The sequence below is a fragment of the Oncorhynchus mykiss genome, chromosome 24 (assembly GCF_013265735.2).
Source record: "Oncorhynchus mykiss isolate Arlee chromosome 24, USDA_OmykA_1.1, whole genome shotgun sequence".
Taxonomy (NCBI): domain Eukaryota; kingdom Metazoa; phylum Chordata; class Actinopteri; order Salmoniformes; family Salmonidae; genus Oncorhynchus; species Oncorhynchus mykiss.
The window spans coordinates 21626459-21644729 of record NC_048588.1 but is presented as its reverse complement, the minus strand read 5'-3'; the positions used below and the strand labels follow the sequence as shown (position 1 = coordinate 21644729).

The 18271-nt window shown below is 42.3% G+C and overlaps 1 protein-coding gene across 2 annotated transcripts; it reads left to right on the top strand.

Moving 5' to 3' along the window:
* The first annotated feature begins 2401 nt into the window (after nucleotides 1–2401).
* On the top strand, nucleotides 2402–18049 carry LOC110504009 (tumor necrosis factor receptor superfamily member 19). 2 transcript variants are annotated; one of them, XM_036961476.1, is made up of 10 exons: nucleotides 2402–2934; nucleotides 3373–3463; nucleotides 3807–3920; nucleotides 8387–8565; nucleotides 8727–8812; nucleotides 14170–14334; nucleotides 14491–14658; nucleotides 14785–14887; nucleotides 15455–15759; nucleotides 16633–18049. In XM_036961476.1, the coding sequence occupies exons 2-10, from the start codon at nucleotides 3398–3400 to the stop codon at nucleotides 16635–16637; spliced, it is 1191 nt and encodes a 396-aa protein (XP_036817371.1). In that variant the 5' UTR covers nucleotides 2402–2934; nucleotides 3373–3397; the 3' UTR covers nucleotides 16638–18049. The 2 variants fall into 2 exon arrangements, with proteins under 2 accessions (XP_036817371.1, XP_036817372.1); XM_036961477.1 differs by having other exon boundaries at nucleotides 2404–2934; nucleotides 14491–14616.
* Nucleotides 18050–18271: the final 222 nt, after the last annotated feature.

Below are 18271 nucleotides of genomic sequence, written 5' to 3'. Positions count from 1 at the left end.
TCTCTGTCCTGGCACCCCAATGGTGGAACCAGCTTCCCCCTGAGGACAGCAGAGCCCTGTCCATCTTCCCGAAAACATATCAAACCTTACCTCTTCAAACAGTATCTTAAATAATCCTCTTCCTGACGACTCCTCACCCAAACATTTAACCAGCACTTGCAGTTGACACCACCCTACTCCCCCTTCTAGCTCTGACTCTACTGACAGCTACGTTATTGAGGAAAAATGTACTTTCCATGCCTGTGATATGTGATTGTCCCTTAAGATGAATGCACTAACTGTAAGTCGCTCTGGATAAGAGCGTCTGCTAAATGACAAAAAATAAATAAAAAATAAAAAAGTAGGCTAATATATATAAGTACGGTCACTGTGGGCACAAAGTTGTTGATGCACTTATTAATGAAGCGACTGATGTGGTAAACTCCTCAATGTTATCGGATGAATCCTGATAACATGTGCTGTGCTAGCGAAACAGTCCTGTAGCTTGGCATCCACTTCATCGGACCACTTCCGCATTTAGCATGTCACTGGTACTTCCTGTTTGAATATGCCAATAGGCCTAGGCCTGTTTGTTATTGCACCTTTATTAACCAATCACCAGATGCAATTAAAACGTGTTTTTGCTGTCCCAAAGAAAGATGCATGGGGTTCCAATTTGGGGTTCCAATCATCAAGTTGCACCACGGTGGCTCAAACCACAATATATTTATCAAAATGTGTTAATGTGTTAAAAATATCCAGCTTATTTTGGACGTTTCTGTGGATATAATCAAATAAGTGTGTTCAAAGTGGTCCCTCACACCTGAGACAAATATAGGCTCAGGCATATACCTTCATGTATTCACTTTAGGGAGCAGATATTTTAGAAAATATGATTTTATGGTGCAAACCTCTTAATGTCATGACGAAGAGAATGGTGCGCTAAAATAAACTATCCTACTGCTGACAAATTCCCATGCATGAAAATATCATGACAGTTTATATGCACTAGATGGAGACAACGTATAAACCCCAGTCAACAGTCTCACAAAGAGATTATATCAAAACATATTGAACAATGCATTGAAACAACTAAGATGGACAGTTTTATAACTACAGTCCCATAGCAGTGTGTCCACCAGGCTGAGATGAACACATACTTGTATAGATGAAAACACCTACAGTTGGTTGCTATACTTGTGTATTGGAAGGAGGTCTTTTTTCTATTTGTGAATGGCACCATTATATATGTGTGCCATTCATTAAAAAGTCAAGGACTGCAATCTTTTAGTACACAAAAGATATACAACACATAAGAAATGTGTAGGCATTTTGGACTTTTCAAATAACTAACTTAATGTTTATTGTAATGTATTCAAACTAGAGATATTTGCCAGATACATTATTAGAGAAATAGTAAGCGGAGCAACCCTCCGCTGTAGAAATACTGTAGTTCCATTATTTGAAATGTGGGGCATTAATGAAAACATGCAGAAGGCCTACCTCAAGTTTGTACAATCATGACACAAATCTCTAGAATTTATTTACAACATGCCCTAACATGTCTACTAATTGGCTGCTCTGTTTGACTGCATAATGTTACCTTCCTCTCACTCTGCCCCCCCCCCCCCCCCCCCTCTCTCTCTCTCTCTCTCTCTCTCTCTCTCTCTCTCTCTCTCTCTCTCTCTCTGTGTGTTTGAGTTCTTCCTATTTAAATAGCTTTGAAAACAGAAATGTTAGTAGGCCTAGTTAGGGCAGGAGTAAAATTATGATTTTTGTGAAACACTGAAGGCTAGGCCTATGTGAGAAGGGACACTGTTTGTTAAAATTAGCATTAGGCCTTCATGTATTATATTGTAAGGGTTCATAGGTTGTTAATAATTGCATACATTATTTACAGGTCAATTGTAAATTATTATATGGTATTATTGGTCAGGTCAATGTTGTTGCTCTAACAATTAAGGCTTAAGCCACAAGTCTATAAACATCTTCTAAACTCTTTATAAGGGTAGCCTAGTGGTTAGAGCTTTGGACTAGTAACCGGAAGGTTGCAGGTTCAAACCCCCGAGCTGACAAGGTACAACATGTACGTTCTGCCCCTGAACAGGCAGTTCCTAGGCCGTTAATGAAAATAAGAGTTTGTTCTTAACTGACTTGCCTAGTTAAAAATAAGCTGGTTATAAACCCTTTATAAACTCCAAACATAAAGGGTAGCTGCAGCCTATCTTATCCAAATTGACCACCATAAAGTAGAGACAGTTTGTTTGCTCTCAGCCTCTTTCAGATTGTTAACTTTGTGGCTAGTTTCCTCTCTAAAAACTGCAGACAGTCGGCCCGACCAATCCCAGAACAGCAGAGTGACGTCATGGCATCTGCAGCTCATTGAGATGAAAGGGAATGTTGAGGGCTGTGCTCAACTTCAAACCCAAGCTTGGCATCAAACAGCGAGCCCTCAGATAAACCAAACAAACAGACCGGGGATCGCACAGAGGGAGGCGGCCCTGGAAGTGGAATAACAACACAACCAGATCTCGACGCCTTGCACTTTACAAACTCTTTGCATTTCCACTTTAGTGATACCTCTGTCTTGCATGCAATTGTATCGAATTGTGAGGTTATTGTCATGCGATCATAATTACCTGTTTGTAGCTCTAGTGTCCGCCCTGTGATTGCGCTTTGATGTAGGCCTAGAGGCCGATCAGAGATCAGATTACATGTTTTAGATCGCAGCCATCCCCTGCCTTTGATCTCCACGCTGATTTTGTCTTCAATCCGGGGATTCCTCTGGACTGGAGCAGCGCAGCCGGGCAGAGAGCACATCGCATGGCTGGAATGGTCTGGAGTCCTATGCAGAACGCATAGGAGTGGATATCTGTCTCAAACTACAGCCAGGGAAGGGATAACTAAAGGAAGGGATAACTAAAGAACCGATCAGACTACAGCAGCACATACCAGGTAAAGCGTACAGAGGGCTGCAGTTGTTTTGTAGCCTATATGATTTTGAGACATTCAACAAACTGAAACTATTAACATAAAAGTTTTGACTTTTGATAAGATAATTCTGTCATAGCCCTGACCGGTTTTGATGCATGACGTCGCATCATTGTCCTCGCTGAATATATAAACTATCTCATCAAAAACATTGTTACAATGTTCCACAATAGTTGTTACAAAACCGGTATGTTGTGATTGGTCACTATGTCTACCTGTTTGGAGGAAAGTGGCTGAGAACAAATATGTACCTACTCATGATTATTGTACACATTTTCACTGGCCACACATTGGTCTTTTTGACACCAATACAAGGTTCCACAATATTCCTTTATGTTTTTTGTTGTTGTTGAACAGAGTAGAAATTCTCATCTTCATTCTATATCTCTCTCTCTTTTCCAGACTCATTCCACAGTAGCCCCTCAAAATGGCCTGGATGTTTGGTCAAACCTGGTTACTTCTGCTGACATTTCATGTAATATACTCATCTCTGGTAAGTGTTCTGCATTGAATTTACCCAACTAGTGTGATATCAGGCTTTTGACAGGCCATTTATAGTCTGATCTGTGATCTGTAATGTCCACGTATAATAGCCTTTGTAACAGTCTCCATTCTAAGTTAGTGTTGTCAGATCTGGCAGGACATCAATGTGTGGACGGACAGATATAGTAGTCTACATAGTTTGAGGAGTAAAAGCCAGTGGGTGAAATAGTGGCACTATTGTAGGGGGATTACGTCCGCTCTGGACTCGGTTCACATTATCTCTTACTGATGAAAGGCATGATGAAACGCAGGAATCCCTAGCTGCTCAGTATCAAATTATTATTCCCTCTCAGGTTCCTGTAACGGCGGAGGAGGAGACCAGTGAATGCAGAGAACAGGAGTACAAGGATCAGCTTGGGAACTGTAAACCCTGCAAGCAGTGCGACGCGGGACAGGAGCTATCAAAGGTCTGAAGCCTAGTAATGTACCCTATATAGACAGTAAAACTCAGACATCAACATATTATGTTCTTCTTAAGAGTGCCTTTAAATGTACTGTACTTTACATACAGACTTAAAAAATATGTAGGAAATTTAGTCCAGATGATTACACCTCAGTTGAACAAGTTTATAGCATGTTTCATCACAGTTGAAAGGAAACCTTGATCTATAAAAATGAAAGAGAGTGAAACCATGATAAAACTGGATACTAACAGATCACTTAAATCATGTTGGAACTTCATAAACCTGAATAACCTCTGGATAAGATATACACTTGGTAAAAAAACAAAACACAGATATTTTTTGGGAAAGACCTGCGTTCATCAATAGAATGGATTCCAGTGTTTAGAATAGTGAATATTATCCAGGGGACTGAGGTTATTTATGACTTCCTCTGTTTCATGGAGAAAAGGGCCAAATGGCTTTTGTAGAACACCAACCGCTCTTTAATCAGTCACACCCATACTTCGACCCTCTGTTGCTGAATGGATTCCATTGTTTTTCCCCAAGTTCCCTGTCCAAGTTATTGTCTCAATTGTTTGAAGGAAACCATGCATAAACTTGCTGTACAGTGAGAGGGGAATGCCTTTAATCACTATTCTTGCCAAAGACATGGTGCTCTGTGTGGGCTGTGTAGAAACGGGTTGGGAGGCCATAAGCAAGTTAGTTTAGCAATGCTTTTCCTCCTACCACTTCAACATGTGCTCAGCTAAGCACAGGTAAAAAAAAACGTCCATCTTATACTAAATTGCCCTCTCGTATCATCTGTTGCACACATACATTTCTACCAGGTTGCCTTTTATCTTGTTACACACAGACATGCAGTCAGTGGTGGTACGCTTCAGTGGGCCCCATGTTTCTCTGCCAGTTCAACAGTCATGAATGCTAGACACCCTGGGGGTCCTGGTTAATAATTGGCTGCCTCATTCATTCTAAGTGGTAGCGGGAAGCCATCTCACAGTGGAGGGAGGCTCTAATAAGGCTGTGTGGCTGCCATAGAGACATATGGAATGTGATTATACCATCTTCTGGATGTCTGCCCAAACATCAATTAGGTCTTCGTTCAGGGAACCACCAAAGCATCAGGGAAGTCTTTTATTAAAATGATCTGATATTTGTCATTTTCATCAACATAACATAACTTAATAGCTACAAGGGTTGCTTTGTTTTTGTCCCCATATCAAACATACATACTGTTAAGAACTACATTCCTGTCCCCCCGGTCCCGCTTAAATCTGAACTCAGACCCTTTGGAGTCACCATTAAGTAGGTAACCCCCCCAGGCTATAAATTCAGCCACCAGTGGTTTCAAATGACAGAGATAGCTAATATACCATTCACTTTGACCCAAGTGGTCTCAACAACAATCTTGATTAATATTTTGACCAGGGATGGTATTTAACAAGCTTCCTGGCCTTGAGGGTCAGATTGTTGCGAGCTCTTCTGAGAATCACACAACTCTGGTTTCTTTCTATTAAATCCTCGAAAAATACAGAAGTCCTCGCCTTGTCTTTCATCCAGCATTTCGTCACATTTGCGCAAATCTACGATTCCAAACCATATATACATACAGTACACACAGTACATACAGTACACATAGTACATACAGTACACATAGGAGTGACTGCCCCACATATAGTGCATGCAAGCTGGGAACTGCATTAAGCCACTGGCAAAGAGGCAACATGTCTTTGATTTGTAGACACTAGACATTGAAAGAGTGTGGCAGTGTGTGGAGAACATTAGATGGCACACTGCGTTAACAAACTCATATTGTTTTACGAACTCATTCATTACTGGATCAGATGACTGGCCCCCCCAGAGACTCTTGTAATTCCGTCCTGATCTCTGAACTATCTCCCCGTCTGAACATGCTTTAACCCCAGCCAGCCAGCTCTCTCTCTCTTCCCTCCACACAGCTCTACCTCTGTGCTGTTTTGCTTGGCATTCTCACCAAAAACTAGATCTGGAGATAGGAGTAAAATGAGACTTGTAAGCACTGGCTTTTGTGCTCACTTTTTAGGCTAGATCATCCTAAACCCATTGAAGTAATGACACACTTGAAAGCTAATTTACCTATACCCAATTAGCTCCATTTAAACGAGACAGTAGCATTATGTGATTCCTGGCTGCATCCAAAGATGGGATACCTTGACAGCATCTTTATTGTAAAAAAAAAAGGTGTTTCCATCCAATTACCAGAGACAAAGGACTGAATTAGATCATTCCGGGATGTTACAGCTCTGCCTGGGTGGAGAGGGGACAAGTTGGCTGAGTGCTCCTTTTGTTCTGTGCCCTGGCCTGTGTACATGGCAGCCCCATCTACTGCCATGCAGTGCCACATGAACAGTGTGCCAGCGCCCAGCTTTGTGGGGATCAATCCTCTTAAGGCCCCTTCATCTAGAAGTTGGATGACGCTCCTCTGTCCAAAACCACTCTAAACAGCTCTGCTCTGACTGCTTTGCAGCAGCTAGCCTTCCATGGCGTGCACTAGGAGAAACCCAGGCTCCAGGGTTCACCATCCTCCATGAATCAAAATTGTAACTTTATTTACTTCTCTCCGTTGTCATCATCTCCCTTCCCTCTTTCTGTCTCACTCTGTCTCTCATCTTTCCACTGTTCCCTGCTCTGCTGGTGTGAAGGTCCTTATATGGAGATCACACAACAACAGCTGCAGTCCTGTCATAGCCTTCCTCCGGCCAGAGCCAAGGCCCAATGTCGTCTTATATGTGTTTAGCTGAAATGGCTAAATTCCTCTGTCTTCTGCCCCGACTCTGTGGGGCCATCACGGGATCCCATCTTTGCCTCACTTTTGAACATTTTCTTAGCCAGTCTGCCCACATTCTGGTGGGACTGCATGCCCAGGCGGTGAAACGTGACAAGGTCAAGGAGAGAAGTGCCCTGTTTGAATCTCACCTTCACGTTAATGATATATGAGCCCCCCCTCCATCAGTCAGCCTGGTCTGGGAATGCAGTGTGGCAACAGTGGTTTAATAGTGGACGGGGGCAGCTGCTGCAGATAACACAATGACTGATGTCATTCCAGCACAGTCCTTTTACTTGGCGTGGGATGTGATGATCAGCAGGAATGTAAATGTTCCTATGACCACAGAAAAACAAGTTTGCCAGCCTCTGTGTGCCAAATAAGTACTATTGAATAGGGATTGCATTAACATTAGACTTACTACATACACCCCATTATACATGTGTGGTCAAAACAGAATAGGCTATATTCTCTTGTCCCCATTTTATGAGGTGTACCCATTAATCCAATAGTAAACAGATATACTCATGTTATATAGATAATATATACAAGGTGATAATACTGTATATCTAATATGGGTCCAGTAATATTTTCCATCTTAGATTCGCTATAGAGGTTTAAGCCTGACAACTGAGCTGATTCCATATTAGATCACTCATTCAGTAATAGATGCTCTGCTTTTTAAGTGCAGTACCCATTGTAGGACCAGGAGAGGTATTCAACTTCTTACTCTTGTGCACCTCTCCATAATCCCTGCCCCATATCTAACTGAAGCGTTGCCTACATACACTGGCCTCTCAATCACCAGGACACTCACTGAGTTGTTCCAGAAAGAACCAGTCATACATAAACCCAGCAATATACTTGCAATAATACAACAGTGGTTGTCCCCGAGGGCCTTTATCTTTGAAATACCCGCCCATTCTGGATCCTGTTGCGGAAGGTCATGCATTGATTCTGAGAGTCAGGGAGATTATTGCCAGTGTAAGATGTTACCTTGTGATCTTGGAAGCCAAGATCATTCTTTAATTCTAGACACCCTGGTCATCCTCCACATACAACACCCGTTCTGCCAGTCACATTCTGTTAAAGATCCCCAAAGAACACACATCCCTGGGTCGCTCCTCTTTTCAGTTCGCGGCAGCTAGCGACTGGAACGAGCTGAAACAAACACTCAAACTGGACAGTTTTATCTCAATCTCTTCATTCAAAGACTCAATCATGGACACACTGACTGACAGTTGTGGATGCTTTGTGTGATGTATTGTTGTCTCTACCTTCTTGATCTTTGTGCTGTTGACTGTGCCCAATCATTTTTGTACTCTGTTTTGTGTTGCTACCATGTTGTGTTGCTACCACGCTGTGTTGTCATGTGTTGCGGCTTTGCTATGTTGTTGTCTTAGGTCTCTCTTTATGTAGTGTTGTGTTGTCTCTCTTGTTGTGATGTGTGTTTTGTCCTATATTTATATTGTATTTTTTATTTTATTTTTAATCCCAGGCCCCCGTCCCTGCAGGATGCCTTTTGCCTTTTGGTAGGCCGTCATAGTAAATAAGAATTTGTTCTTAACTGACTTGCCTAGTTAAATAAAAAGAAATAATTCAGAGCCTTTTTCCAGCTGCCCCCAGCCCCACCTCTCACCCAGAGGGTTTCTCCTGTTAATCCCTCCAGGAATGTGGCTTTGGTTACGGAGAGGATGCCCGGTGCGTGCCCTGCAGAAGCAGCCGCTTCAAAGAAGATAGGAGCCTGCAGAAGTGCAAGCCCTGCCTGGACTGTGGCCTGAACAACCGCTTCCAGAAGGGCAACTGTTCCACCACCAGAAATGCTGTGTGCGGAGACTGTCTGCCTGGGTGAGGGAAGAGCTTAATCACTTACAACAACTACTCTACTTCTACTACCAGTGTACTACTACTCAGTTACTACAGATAAATTGTCAAAGTATTGGTTCGTTACTTCACACAATCAATTAAACATATTTCATAATAATCCAATGCTATGTTGTGTTTAACAGGTTTTACAGGAAAACTAAGCTGAGCGGATTCCAAGATATGGAGTGCATACCATGTGGGGACCCTCCACCTCCATATGAACCACACTGTGAGGACTTACTTTCTCTTCCTTTACTGGAAGTTGTGTAACATCAGAAGAGCCTCTGAGGAAAAGTTCTCATTAAGTTGAACCATTCACATCAGGCCAAGGAATGTAGCCAGTGAAATTACAGGCAAAATAAGGAATATCCGTAGCTTGAATGAGAAGTTGAGAACATCATTAATTAAAACTATTGAACTCCAGGCTAAAAGTACAGCCAAGACCCCAAAAACATGTCAGGCCATAATGCCATAACAAAGCACATTCCTTCATCTAAAACATGCCAGCACAAGGCCCTTAGAGTAATCAGAACCACAACCCCAATGGGTGGAGAAAATCACTGTTCATTCAGTGAATTCTCATTGAGCCAGCCAACTATGTTTTATGCCCAAATAAATGCTTAGTTTTACAAGTAGGCCCATAAATGTTGAAATGGATACTGCTAGCATAACAGTCGGTCTTGCCAGAACTGGATTATTTTAGCTGCGACAATAAGACCCACTATCATCGCTCCATTCTCAGGGACTCCATTCTCAGGGACTGTAAAAGCCTCCATCCACATATTTCAAGACAAAAAGAAGCTTCACTGTTTCTAAATAATAGTGTGGAAATGATTGCATTACATCATGCTTCTTTAGTTAGGTCTTGAATTAAATAAGAGAGTGTAGTGTCACATCATGTACAGTAAAATTCTTAAACTTTGTCGTGTAATTTGCTAGCATGTATCCACGGAGGTCTATTAAGCATTTCTTAAAGTTTTTTTTGTTCACAAAGCAGCGGATTGAATTCCAGTAGGACACTACTACATCTCATTAGCCACCTTTTTCCAGCCATTACCAGTGATTAAGTATAACCTTATGATTTTCGGCACTCACACAGAGAGAGTGGGCTAGCTAACTTATACCTTTGGTAAATGAGTGTGACTTCCTGATGCTTGTGGAGGCCGCATCCAGCTAGGTCTAGCACCCCTCTGTTAGATAAATGAAAATGTCTCCAGGATATCAGACAACTTGAACTCACAAACTGAGTTTACATTTGCTCTTTCTGGAGATGGGGGGAAAAAAATCTACTTACATTTAGTATGTACATCTGTGTCACACCCTCAATATGAGCTTGTTTAACTACTACCATTTTTGGATAGGACAATAAATATTTATTTTCTAGCCATAACTGTAAAACATGCAGTATTTGTCTAGATAGAGTCTACATATGACTTGACCATATGAAATCACCCTGAACATGGGCCTTGGGACATCTAAGTTATGCATGTCTGTATGTTTGGCTGGCTGTCTGGCTTGCCATTTTGAATGCAGAAGCCCATGAATCAAAATGGCCATTGTCTCCCAGAGAGAGCAGAGCTGGTAGTTACTACAGGGAGTCTTCCAAATGTTTGAAAGCCTTGATCTCTCTTCCTCTAGTGTTATCTTGTGTAGGGTGGTGAAAACTTAAAGGGCAGATCATTATAATAGGCTACACTGGCTCGGGGCGAAGCTGCAGCTGTGCAGGGAGGCCGCTTTTGGAGGAGGCCGTAAATCTTAACGCACTTCAGTCTCCTGGACAGTTTCTGGGGCAGAGTAAAACTTAGATTGTGTTTTATTGGTTCCTTCAGTTGCTTTAATGTATTTCATCTGCAGGAGTTTCTTCTGTGTCACGGTAGAGCTGTAACAGTTGTCTGGAGAGAGGCCGACCGTTGCACCCCCCAATCCCCAGCTCCAGAACCGTTTCGCCATTTTTACTCATTCCAAACAGATTTACGCCATGGTCATATGGGAATTTAGTCAGTTTTTTCTATTACCAAACCAATAATCATTGCTTCTTATTTAAGATGGAAGCTTAACAGTCAGAGAAATATTTTTAGACACTTGTATCTCAAACCAGGATTTCACAGCATACACAAAAGGAAGTCAGTCCAATTTTGTTTGAAGCAAAATGCAGACTCTTATCACCTCTTAATGCAACTGTAATACTTTTCCTAGAGATAGGGCCTGTGGTCAGGGCTACTCAAGACCCTAAAACTCATGACCCGACTAATATCCATCCTCATTTCTCTCAACTTGTTACATTCAGACAACTTTATCTCAGTATTTCATTTCTTCTACTTCTACTTTCCTAACTTCAAAGGTCCGTGTCATGTGTCCTGACCACTGACTGTAAAAAAGTAGTGTTAGCAGCATGCACAGAGTTATCTAGATTGAGTTGAAAACCAACACAAGCCAAATGAGAGCGGTCAACCCTTAAAATCAAGTCCACCAAAACAAAGTCACTCAAGAGCCAATCAGGACTCCCGAGTGGCGCAGCGGTCTAAGGCACTGCCTCTCGGCGCAAGAGGCGTCATTAGAGTCCCTGGTTTGAATCCAGGCTGTATCACATTCGGCCGGGATTGGGAGTCCCACACAATTGGCCCAGCGTTGTCTGGGATTGTCCGGGGTAGGCCGTCATTGTAAATAATAATTTGTTCTTAACTGACTTGCCTATATAAAGGTAAAATAAAAAATTAAGAATTGACATGAGTAAAGTGTTTATGCTCAGAGCAGCAAAGCGCCTCACCAATGCCGTAATCTAGTATCCATGTAAATGTATAAACCCACAACCCCATGGCAATGCTAGTTTGTTTTTCTTGCAACACTAAAAGGGGTGTTGGGTGTATTTATGATAGGAAAGTCTGTTTAGTCAAAAATACAAACTCTTGGTTGTGGAGGGCTCATACCTCTTTGGCAATGGGAAGTCATTCCAGTTTCACAGGTGATGAATGTGGATGGGGTCACCATTAGTTTTCAGAAGGAGCCATTCATACTTCCCACTGGGCAAAAACTGGTTAAATCAATGTTGTTTCCACATCATTTCAACCAAACAATTCACATGATGATGTTGAATCAACGTAGAAAACTGGTAGGATTTGAACAAAGTAATCAACATAAGATAATTTCTGATTTCTTAACCTAAATCTAATGACAAGATGATTTTTTTTGTTGATTTCAAATTGAATTCACGTTAGTTGAGTACTCAATCAAATGTAAATCAAAACTAGACATTGAACTAGACGTCTGTGCCAGTGGGTTGGTGGTTCCCTGTCTCTTTGTGGCCTGTCATACACAAGGCCATGCATGGCTTTAAGTTTGGCATTCCCAAAAGTCAACAGGGAGAGAGGAGAGCATGTATCAAAACAAGCAGTTTATTGGCAGAGTGCGGTGGGTTGATACGATCGGCAGGTGAGGTCTCCTCAATGGGTCAGCCTTAATCTGTGTTTGCTGCAGCTGTCTGGGAGTGATAAGAGCTGCCACTGGGCTGGGGGTGTGGGGGAGACAGCTGTCTGGGAGTGATAAGGGCTGCCACTGGGCTGGGGGTGTGGGGGAGACAGCTGGCTGCGGAGGGGAGTGGGGAGGGCTGGCTGGATCAGACGGCCATGACATGGGGTTTCCACAACTGTACAGTGGAAGAAAAAGTCTTAGAGGTTTTCTGCACCATGGTGAGAAAAGGATGTACCTTGCTTGTGTAAGCATGGGTGTAGGTGTTCAGTCAAAATCTTTCAGCAAGTCATTTTGGGTTACTTTGATAGAGGACTTTCCAAAAGATGGATAGGAAGGACATTCAAAGATTTTCTTTAGTTGTTTGTTTTCTCAAGTTGTTTGATTTAGTGGAGAATGTTACCGTATCCTCACAAAATCATCTCAATATATATCAAGTTATATTCCGCTATATAAACTGTCTAGTGTAATTTATGTATTTGCCTTGATCTGAGCAGTGCACTCCTGTCAACATTGTTAGAAAATGGCACTTGGTTTCTGTCATAACAGTTTTGAAGACCTATCTCCCCTGAAACGTCCTAATCTTGTTTTAATAAGCCATTATCACCTGTTTGTTTAGAATGTATTTTTAAATGCTTATTTATTTTGCCACCGGGTCAAACTGACATTTTAAGCTTCACCGGCAGTTTGTGATTTTTTTCTTCCTCAGATGGAATGTACAAATACCCTTCTCCCCTATCCTCTATCCCGCTGAAATAGAAAACCTTTTCCCAAGGCTAAAGTAATGTTTACATTGCACAACAAAGCTCTTGAATTTGAAAAGACCAAACCCACGTTGTTTTATGATGAATGTACTAAAAAGCAAACAGTGATTGAAGGGGCCTATTGAAAAATATTTTTCAAACAAAAAATATATTAAACAGATCTCACATAATCACTATTTTCTCTATAGGGGGCGGGTAGCCAGTCACTTTGTCATAGTAGGTGTAGTATTACTTTAGGTATTTTGCTCTCTATGTAAACCTACACATCAACTATGCACAGCTCTTGACTCACTTTCAATTCTATAAGAATGTAATTGTGATGAGGGAGAGTAATATTGACCTAAAATTTTAATCACAGATAACACAATCATACTTCTGTTGCTTTTTAAAATAATATCAGTGGCCTTATTGCACATGTTTGCCTTGTGACTAGACATCCGTCATGTACGAAATTATTCCCCAACAAAGTTTGTTTGCTTTGTTGAGGAATTAAGCAGATAGTTATATCCGATAAAGAACCATTACAATGACATTTTAGTCATTGAACCTTCATTTAGCATAAGGAGATTGTATCTAATTTGTTATGACATCTGGCACATTAAGCCCTGATGTTCCATATCCGTGGGAAAGTGTTTAATGAGAAGCTGTCCTCAAGGCCAGGTCCCTTAATCTGAGAGTGTGTGAACAGTTTGGTGGTGGGGATCCTAGACAATGGCAGCAGTTGCAGTCATGGGATAAACACACATGCACGAATGCACACACACACACACGCACGCACACACACACACACACACACACACGCACACACACACACACACACACACACACACACACACACACACACACACACACACACACACACCAGGCTTGTTTCAAAGGTCTGGCCAGACTACACAGACATAATGATGGGGCTGTGTGACTGGCATGAGAGGGCCTTGGGGTGGGGGGATGAATGACGGCAATAACTCATCCTCCGGAGGGAGGGGGAGGGGGAGGGGGGGAATCTACTCCAGACATTCTCCTTTGAGCCTGTCTCCTTGGAGGACTCAGTGGGTCAAAGACAGCTACTACATGCCAGTAATAAACATAAACCTAGAATGGACACAATTCAGGTGTAGAAAAATACTTGTTTTCAATATGGCCAGATAGTACTACCAAGGTCAGACAAAGACATGACACAGTCGACTCTAAAATATAGTCATTCTAAAACTATACAATTGAAATGTTTTATTTATTTGAACTTTTTACAACTTCTACTGTAATTTCCGATGTTATTATGTCAGAAGAACTGCAGTGGTGACGTTTGATGCTCATATTGACCTTCTCTCTCTCCCCGTCTCTATCTCTGCCCCTGCAGGCAGCGGGCGGGTGAACCTGGTTCCCATCCCCCCGGTGGTGACCAGCCCTCGGGACATGGCTCTGGCAGCAGTCATCTGTAGCGCTCTGGCCACCGTGCTGCTGGCCCTGCTCATCCTCTGTGTCATCTACTTCAAGAGACAGCTGCTGGAGAAGAAGCCCAGCGGTGAGTGACCAACTTGAATTTGAAAGAAGTCATTACAATGGTGTGGAAATCTCAGTGTAGCATTGGGACCAACAGGTGGCTTTGCTATTTAAATATAGCAGCTGCTATCTTGCACTTGTTTGGGGTCTCCATTATGAAAGTGTATTTTTGCTTCAGCATCTCTAAGGTCCCAGGATGGTCCGTACAGTGGAGCAGAGTTGTCCTGCCTGGACCGACGGAAGCTCCATGACTTCCCTCAGCGCCCATGCTGCCAATGTCACCATGGGCCAGGCCACACCTGTGGTAGGTCCAATTACTGGTGGGCTTCTACAAGCACATCAAGTGGTATGGAGTCTTTGACTTTATCACTATGGTACTGGCATTACTGTACGCTGAGGCTTCTTGGCCAGGTCATCCATGCGTTCTAATGGTTGGCGGTCGATCACACGGTTATTCCTGTGTGATTTCCAGGCCCAGTGCACTTGATCCCCTCCCTGTGCTGTGATGAAATCTGCAGTCTGGGCCGGAGCAGAGACACCAGCCCCTTCCAGTCCCAGATCAGCCTCAACGAGGGGTGAGGACCATGACACAACACCACTCACCTCCACTCAAAACCATCAACCAACATTAATTAACCACCAATCAACATCACTTAACATTGTTCAACACCATCATAATTCATCAACAAAAATCACCATCTATTTTAGCCCAGATATGACAGTCAGAAGAACAGGTAACAAGCACAGCAACTGATATTGTTTGACATCATGTCTCCTGGAATCCCAGAAAGACCTAGAAGTGTAGACAGACAGACAGACAGACAGACAGACAGACAGACAGACAGACAGACAGACAGACAGACAGACAGACAGACAGACAGACAGACAGACAGACAGACAGACAACCATTGTTGTGGTGGATAATGTTTGCAAAACCAAACAACATTCCTTTACACACCTCTGGTTCAGAACAGGAAGAGAAACACAGACAAGGCCAACAACAGTCTTGTTATGGTGTTAACTTTGGGTCTGTTTGGGAGATTACTGTCAGAGAAGTGCCTCCCTGGGACTGTGGTTGGATCATTATTGCTAGGAATGGGAGAGATTTATGCTGCTGACACAGCCACCATTTTCCCCTACAGATGCAGCATAAACCCCTGTGAGGAGAACGTCCTGGCCTATCTGAAAGCCCATCCAGAGCCCTGCATCTCCAGAGAGGCTGGCGAGACATGGCCACTCATGCAGAACCCCGACTGTGTCGAGAGCTTGGGATCGCCCCACTACAACCCAGAACCCACAGAGAGGTGCGAGGAGGGCGAGGAGAAAGAGGAAGAGGGTTGCACGTTAAGTGAGGACACACAGGAGAAGCCAACTGATCAGAGCCAGGAGAAGACTGGTGCCTTGACAGAGGTCCTCCTTCCAAAGCAGCAGCCATCTTCACTGGAAGGTCAGTGGTGTCTTGCTGTACTGTATGACCTTTAATGCAGACACAGACAGAATGGTCCTCTGTGTACATACAGTTTGAAATTGAGCGATGCTTGGTATCTAACATACTTAAAATGCTCACTTACAGTAGGGTAAGCTTTCCCAGTAATTATACATGAGCCAAGCCAATGAGCGATTAACAAACTCAGTAACATACTATTCTTCACTGTGTTAAGAAAAGAGGAAAGTATGCAAGTGCAAACACTATTAAGCTCAGGAAACTAAAAGCCTTAGGTAAACTATGCCATGAAAGGAATGTGCTGCAAAGAAACATCACTGCTTCTCCTTCCCTTCAAAAACTATTTAGAATTATTCTGCATAGCAGGTTCCCACCGGATTAATATGAAATGGAACCGATAAGAAATGGTTGTCCATTAAAACAGATACACACTATTTATGGAAAAAGCTTCCGTGTATCTGCCAAATGGAGCTTCAGAACCAGAGCAGACTGCCTGAACTGATGGAATCCAGTGAGTGGGAATGAGCTCAGAGCAGAGCAGCAGAAGCCCCAGCAAAGCAGTCATGTAGAAAGTTACAACACAGAGGCTATAACACAGAGGCGTCAGGACAGAGAAGACATTCTGTGTCCTACCAGCCTAGTTCAAACACACACACACACACACACACACAATTATTTTACCATAACTGTTGCACACCCTTTGATCGGCAGGGACAGTGGTGTCCATTGAAACTGGAAGCAAAGATAGGGCCAGGCCGCAATCCTAGCCGAGCTTTCTGATGATATTGTTTTAACTGACTCGGTCCCTGCCTGGCCTGTGTTAGGTAGATAGATTACTAATGACCGTGTGTGCTTTTCTCCTCTCTCTTTTTCCAGGATGACATGGATTTAGTTGGCTCGCGTTCCACCCTTGAACCACCCTGGACCGGAAAACAGTCCAGAAAGATCCCGTTTCAGATTACATTAGCCCACACACCAATTTCAAAATAGTGTGTGGCACACAATCTCTTTCAAGCGGCTTGTGACCCACGGCCTTCCGTCACGCATCTGAAGCGACTATGTAAATAAATGCAAACAAAAGCACTTCACTGTAAAATAAAGCACAAGAGCAGAGACTGAAAAGAAATCTATGCACAACGCGATGTTGCCGGGCCAGAGGCTGATATAATGAAGTTCAAATGATGACAAAATGACTGTTGACTGGTACAAAGTAAATAGAAGCCATCCCCTTTGTTTCTGATGTCTGCTTAAGAATGTCTTACATCTACTTATGTAGGTGACTAGCAGCAACAGTATCACAGATCTGGCAGTGTGACTATTGGTGTGTCTTAATAACTGACAACGTCTCCTTTAAAGGGCCTAAGAGAAGCACGTCAAAACGGACATCTGTGATTTCTGGTGCACATTGAAGACAGTCTAGATAATACTGAATAAGACCTTTTAAGGATTGGACCCTTTTCTTTTTCAAATTTGGCCTAAAATGACATACCCAAATTTAACTGCCTGTAGCTCAGGCCCTGAAGCAAGGATATGCATTTTCTTGGTACCATTTGAAAGGAAACACTTTGGAGTTTGTGGAAATGTGAAAGGGTTGTAGGATAATATAACACATTATATCTGGTAAAAGATAATACAAAGACAAAACCAACTTTTTTTTTTGTACCATCATCTTTGAAATGCAGAGAAAGGCTAAAATGTATTATTCCAGCCCGGGTGCAATTTAGATTTTGGCCACTAGATGACAGCAGTGTACCTGCAAAGTTTTAGACTGATCCAATGAACCATTGCATTTCTGTTCAAAATGTTGTATCAAGACTGTCCAAATGTGCCTAATTTGTTTATTAATAACTTTTCATGTTTAAAACTGTGCACTCTCCTCAAACAATAGCATGGTATTCTTCCACTGTAATAGCTACTGTAAATTGGACAGTGCAGTTAGAATTTAAGCTTTCTGCCAATATCAGATATGTCTATGTCCATTGTTCTTGTTACTTACAACCTTATGCTAATCGCATTAGCCTACGTTAGCTCAACTGTCCCGCAGGGGACCCACCGATCCTGAAGAACAATTAGGAATGTTTGTGTGTGATATCAAATTGGTTGTAGATCTTGTAAAATAGAAAATAGGTCAATATTTTTGTAACGTAGACATGACTGACTAGTGACAAATATGCCTGTTTTTTTCAGTTGCAGTATTGGTGGTTGTGCATAATTTTTTTTATACACTTCCACAATTAAATTTAATTTGATATAATTGTCCATATTTGTAAATAAACCACTTCAACAAGACAAACTATGTGATCTTGATTGTTGTTCAAATATCTCTAGTGAATAGCACTGAAATGGCCCATCTTAAATCCTACACCAAGGACCTCAGACAACCTGCAATCGTCACTACATCACACATACTACATTCACTTCAATATACAGTGGGGTCTCTTTCTGAAACTCAACATATTACTTCCCCAAAAATAATATGATTGGATTTGGTTCAGAACAAGATACATACAAGTAA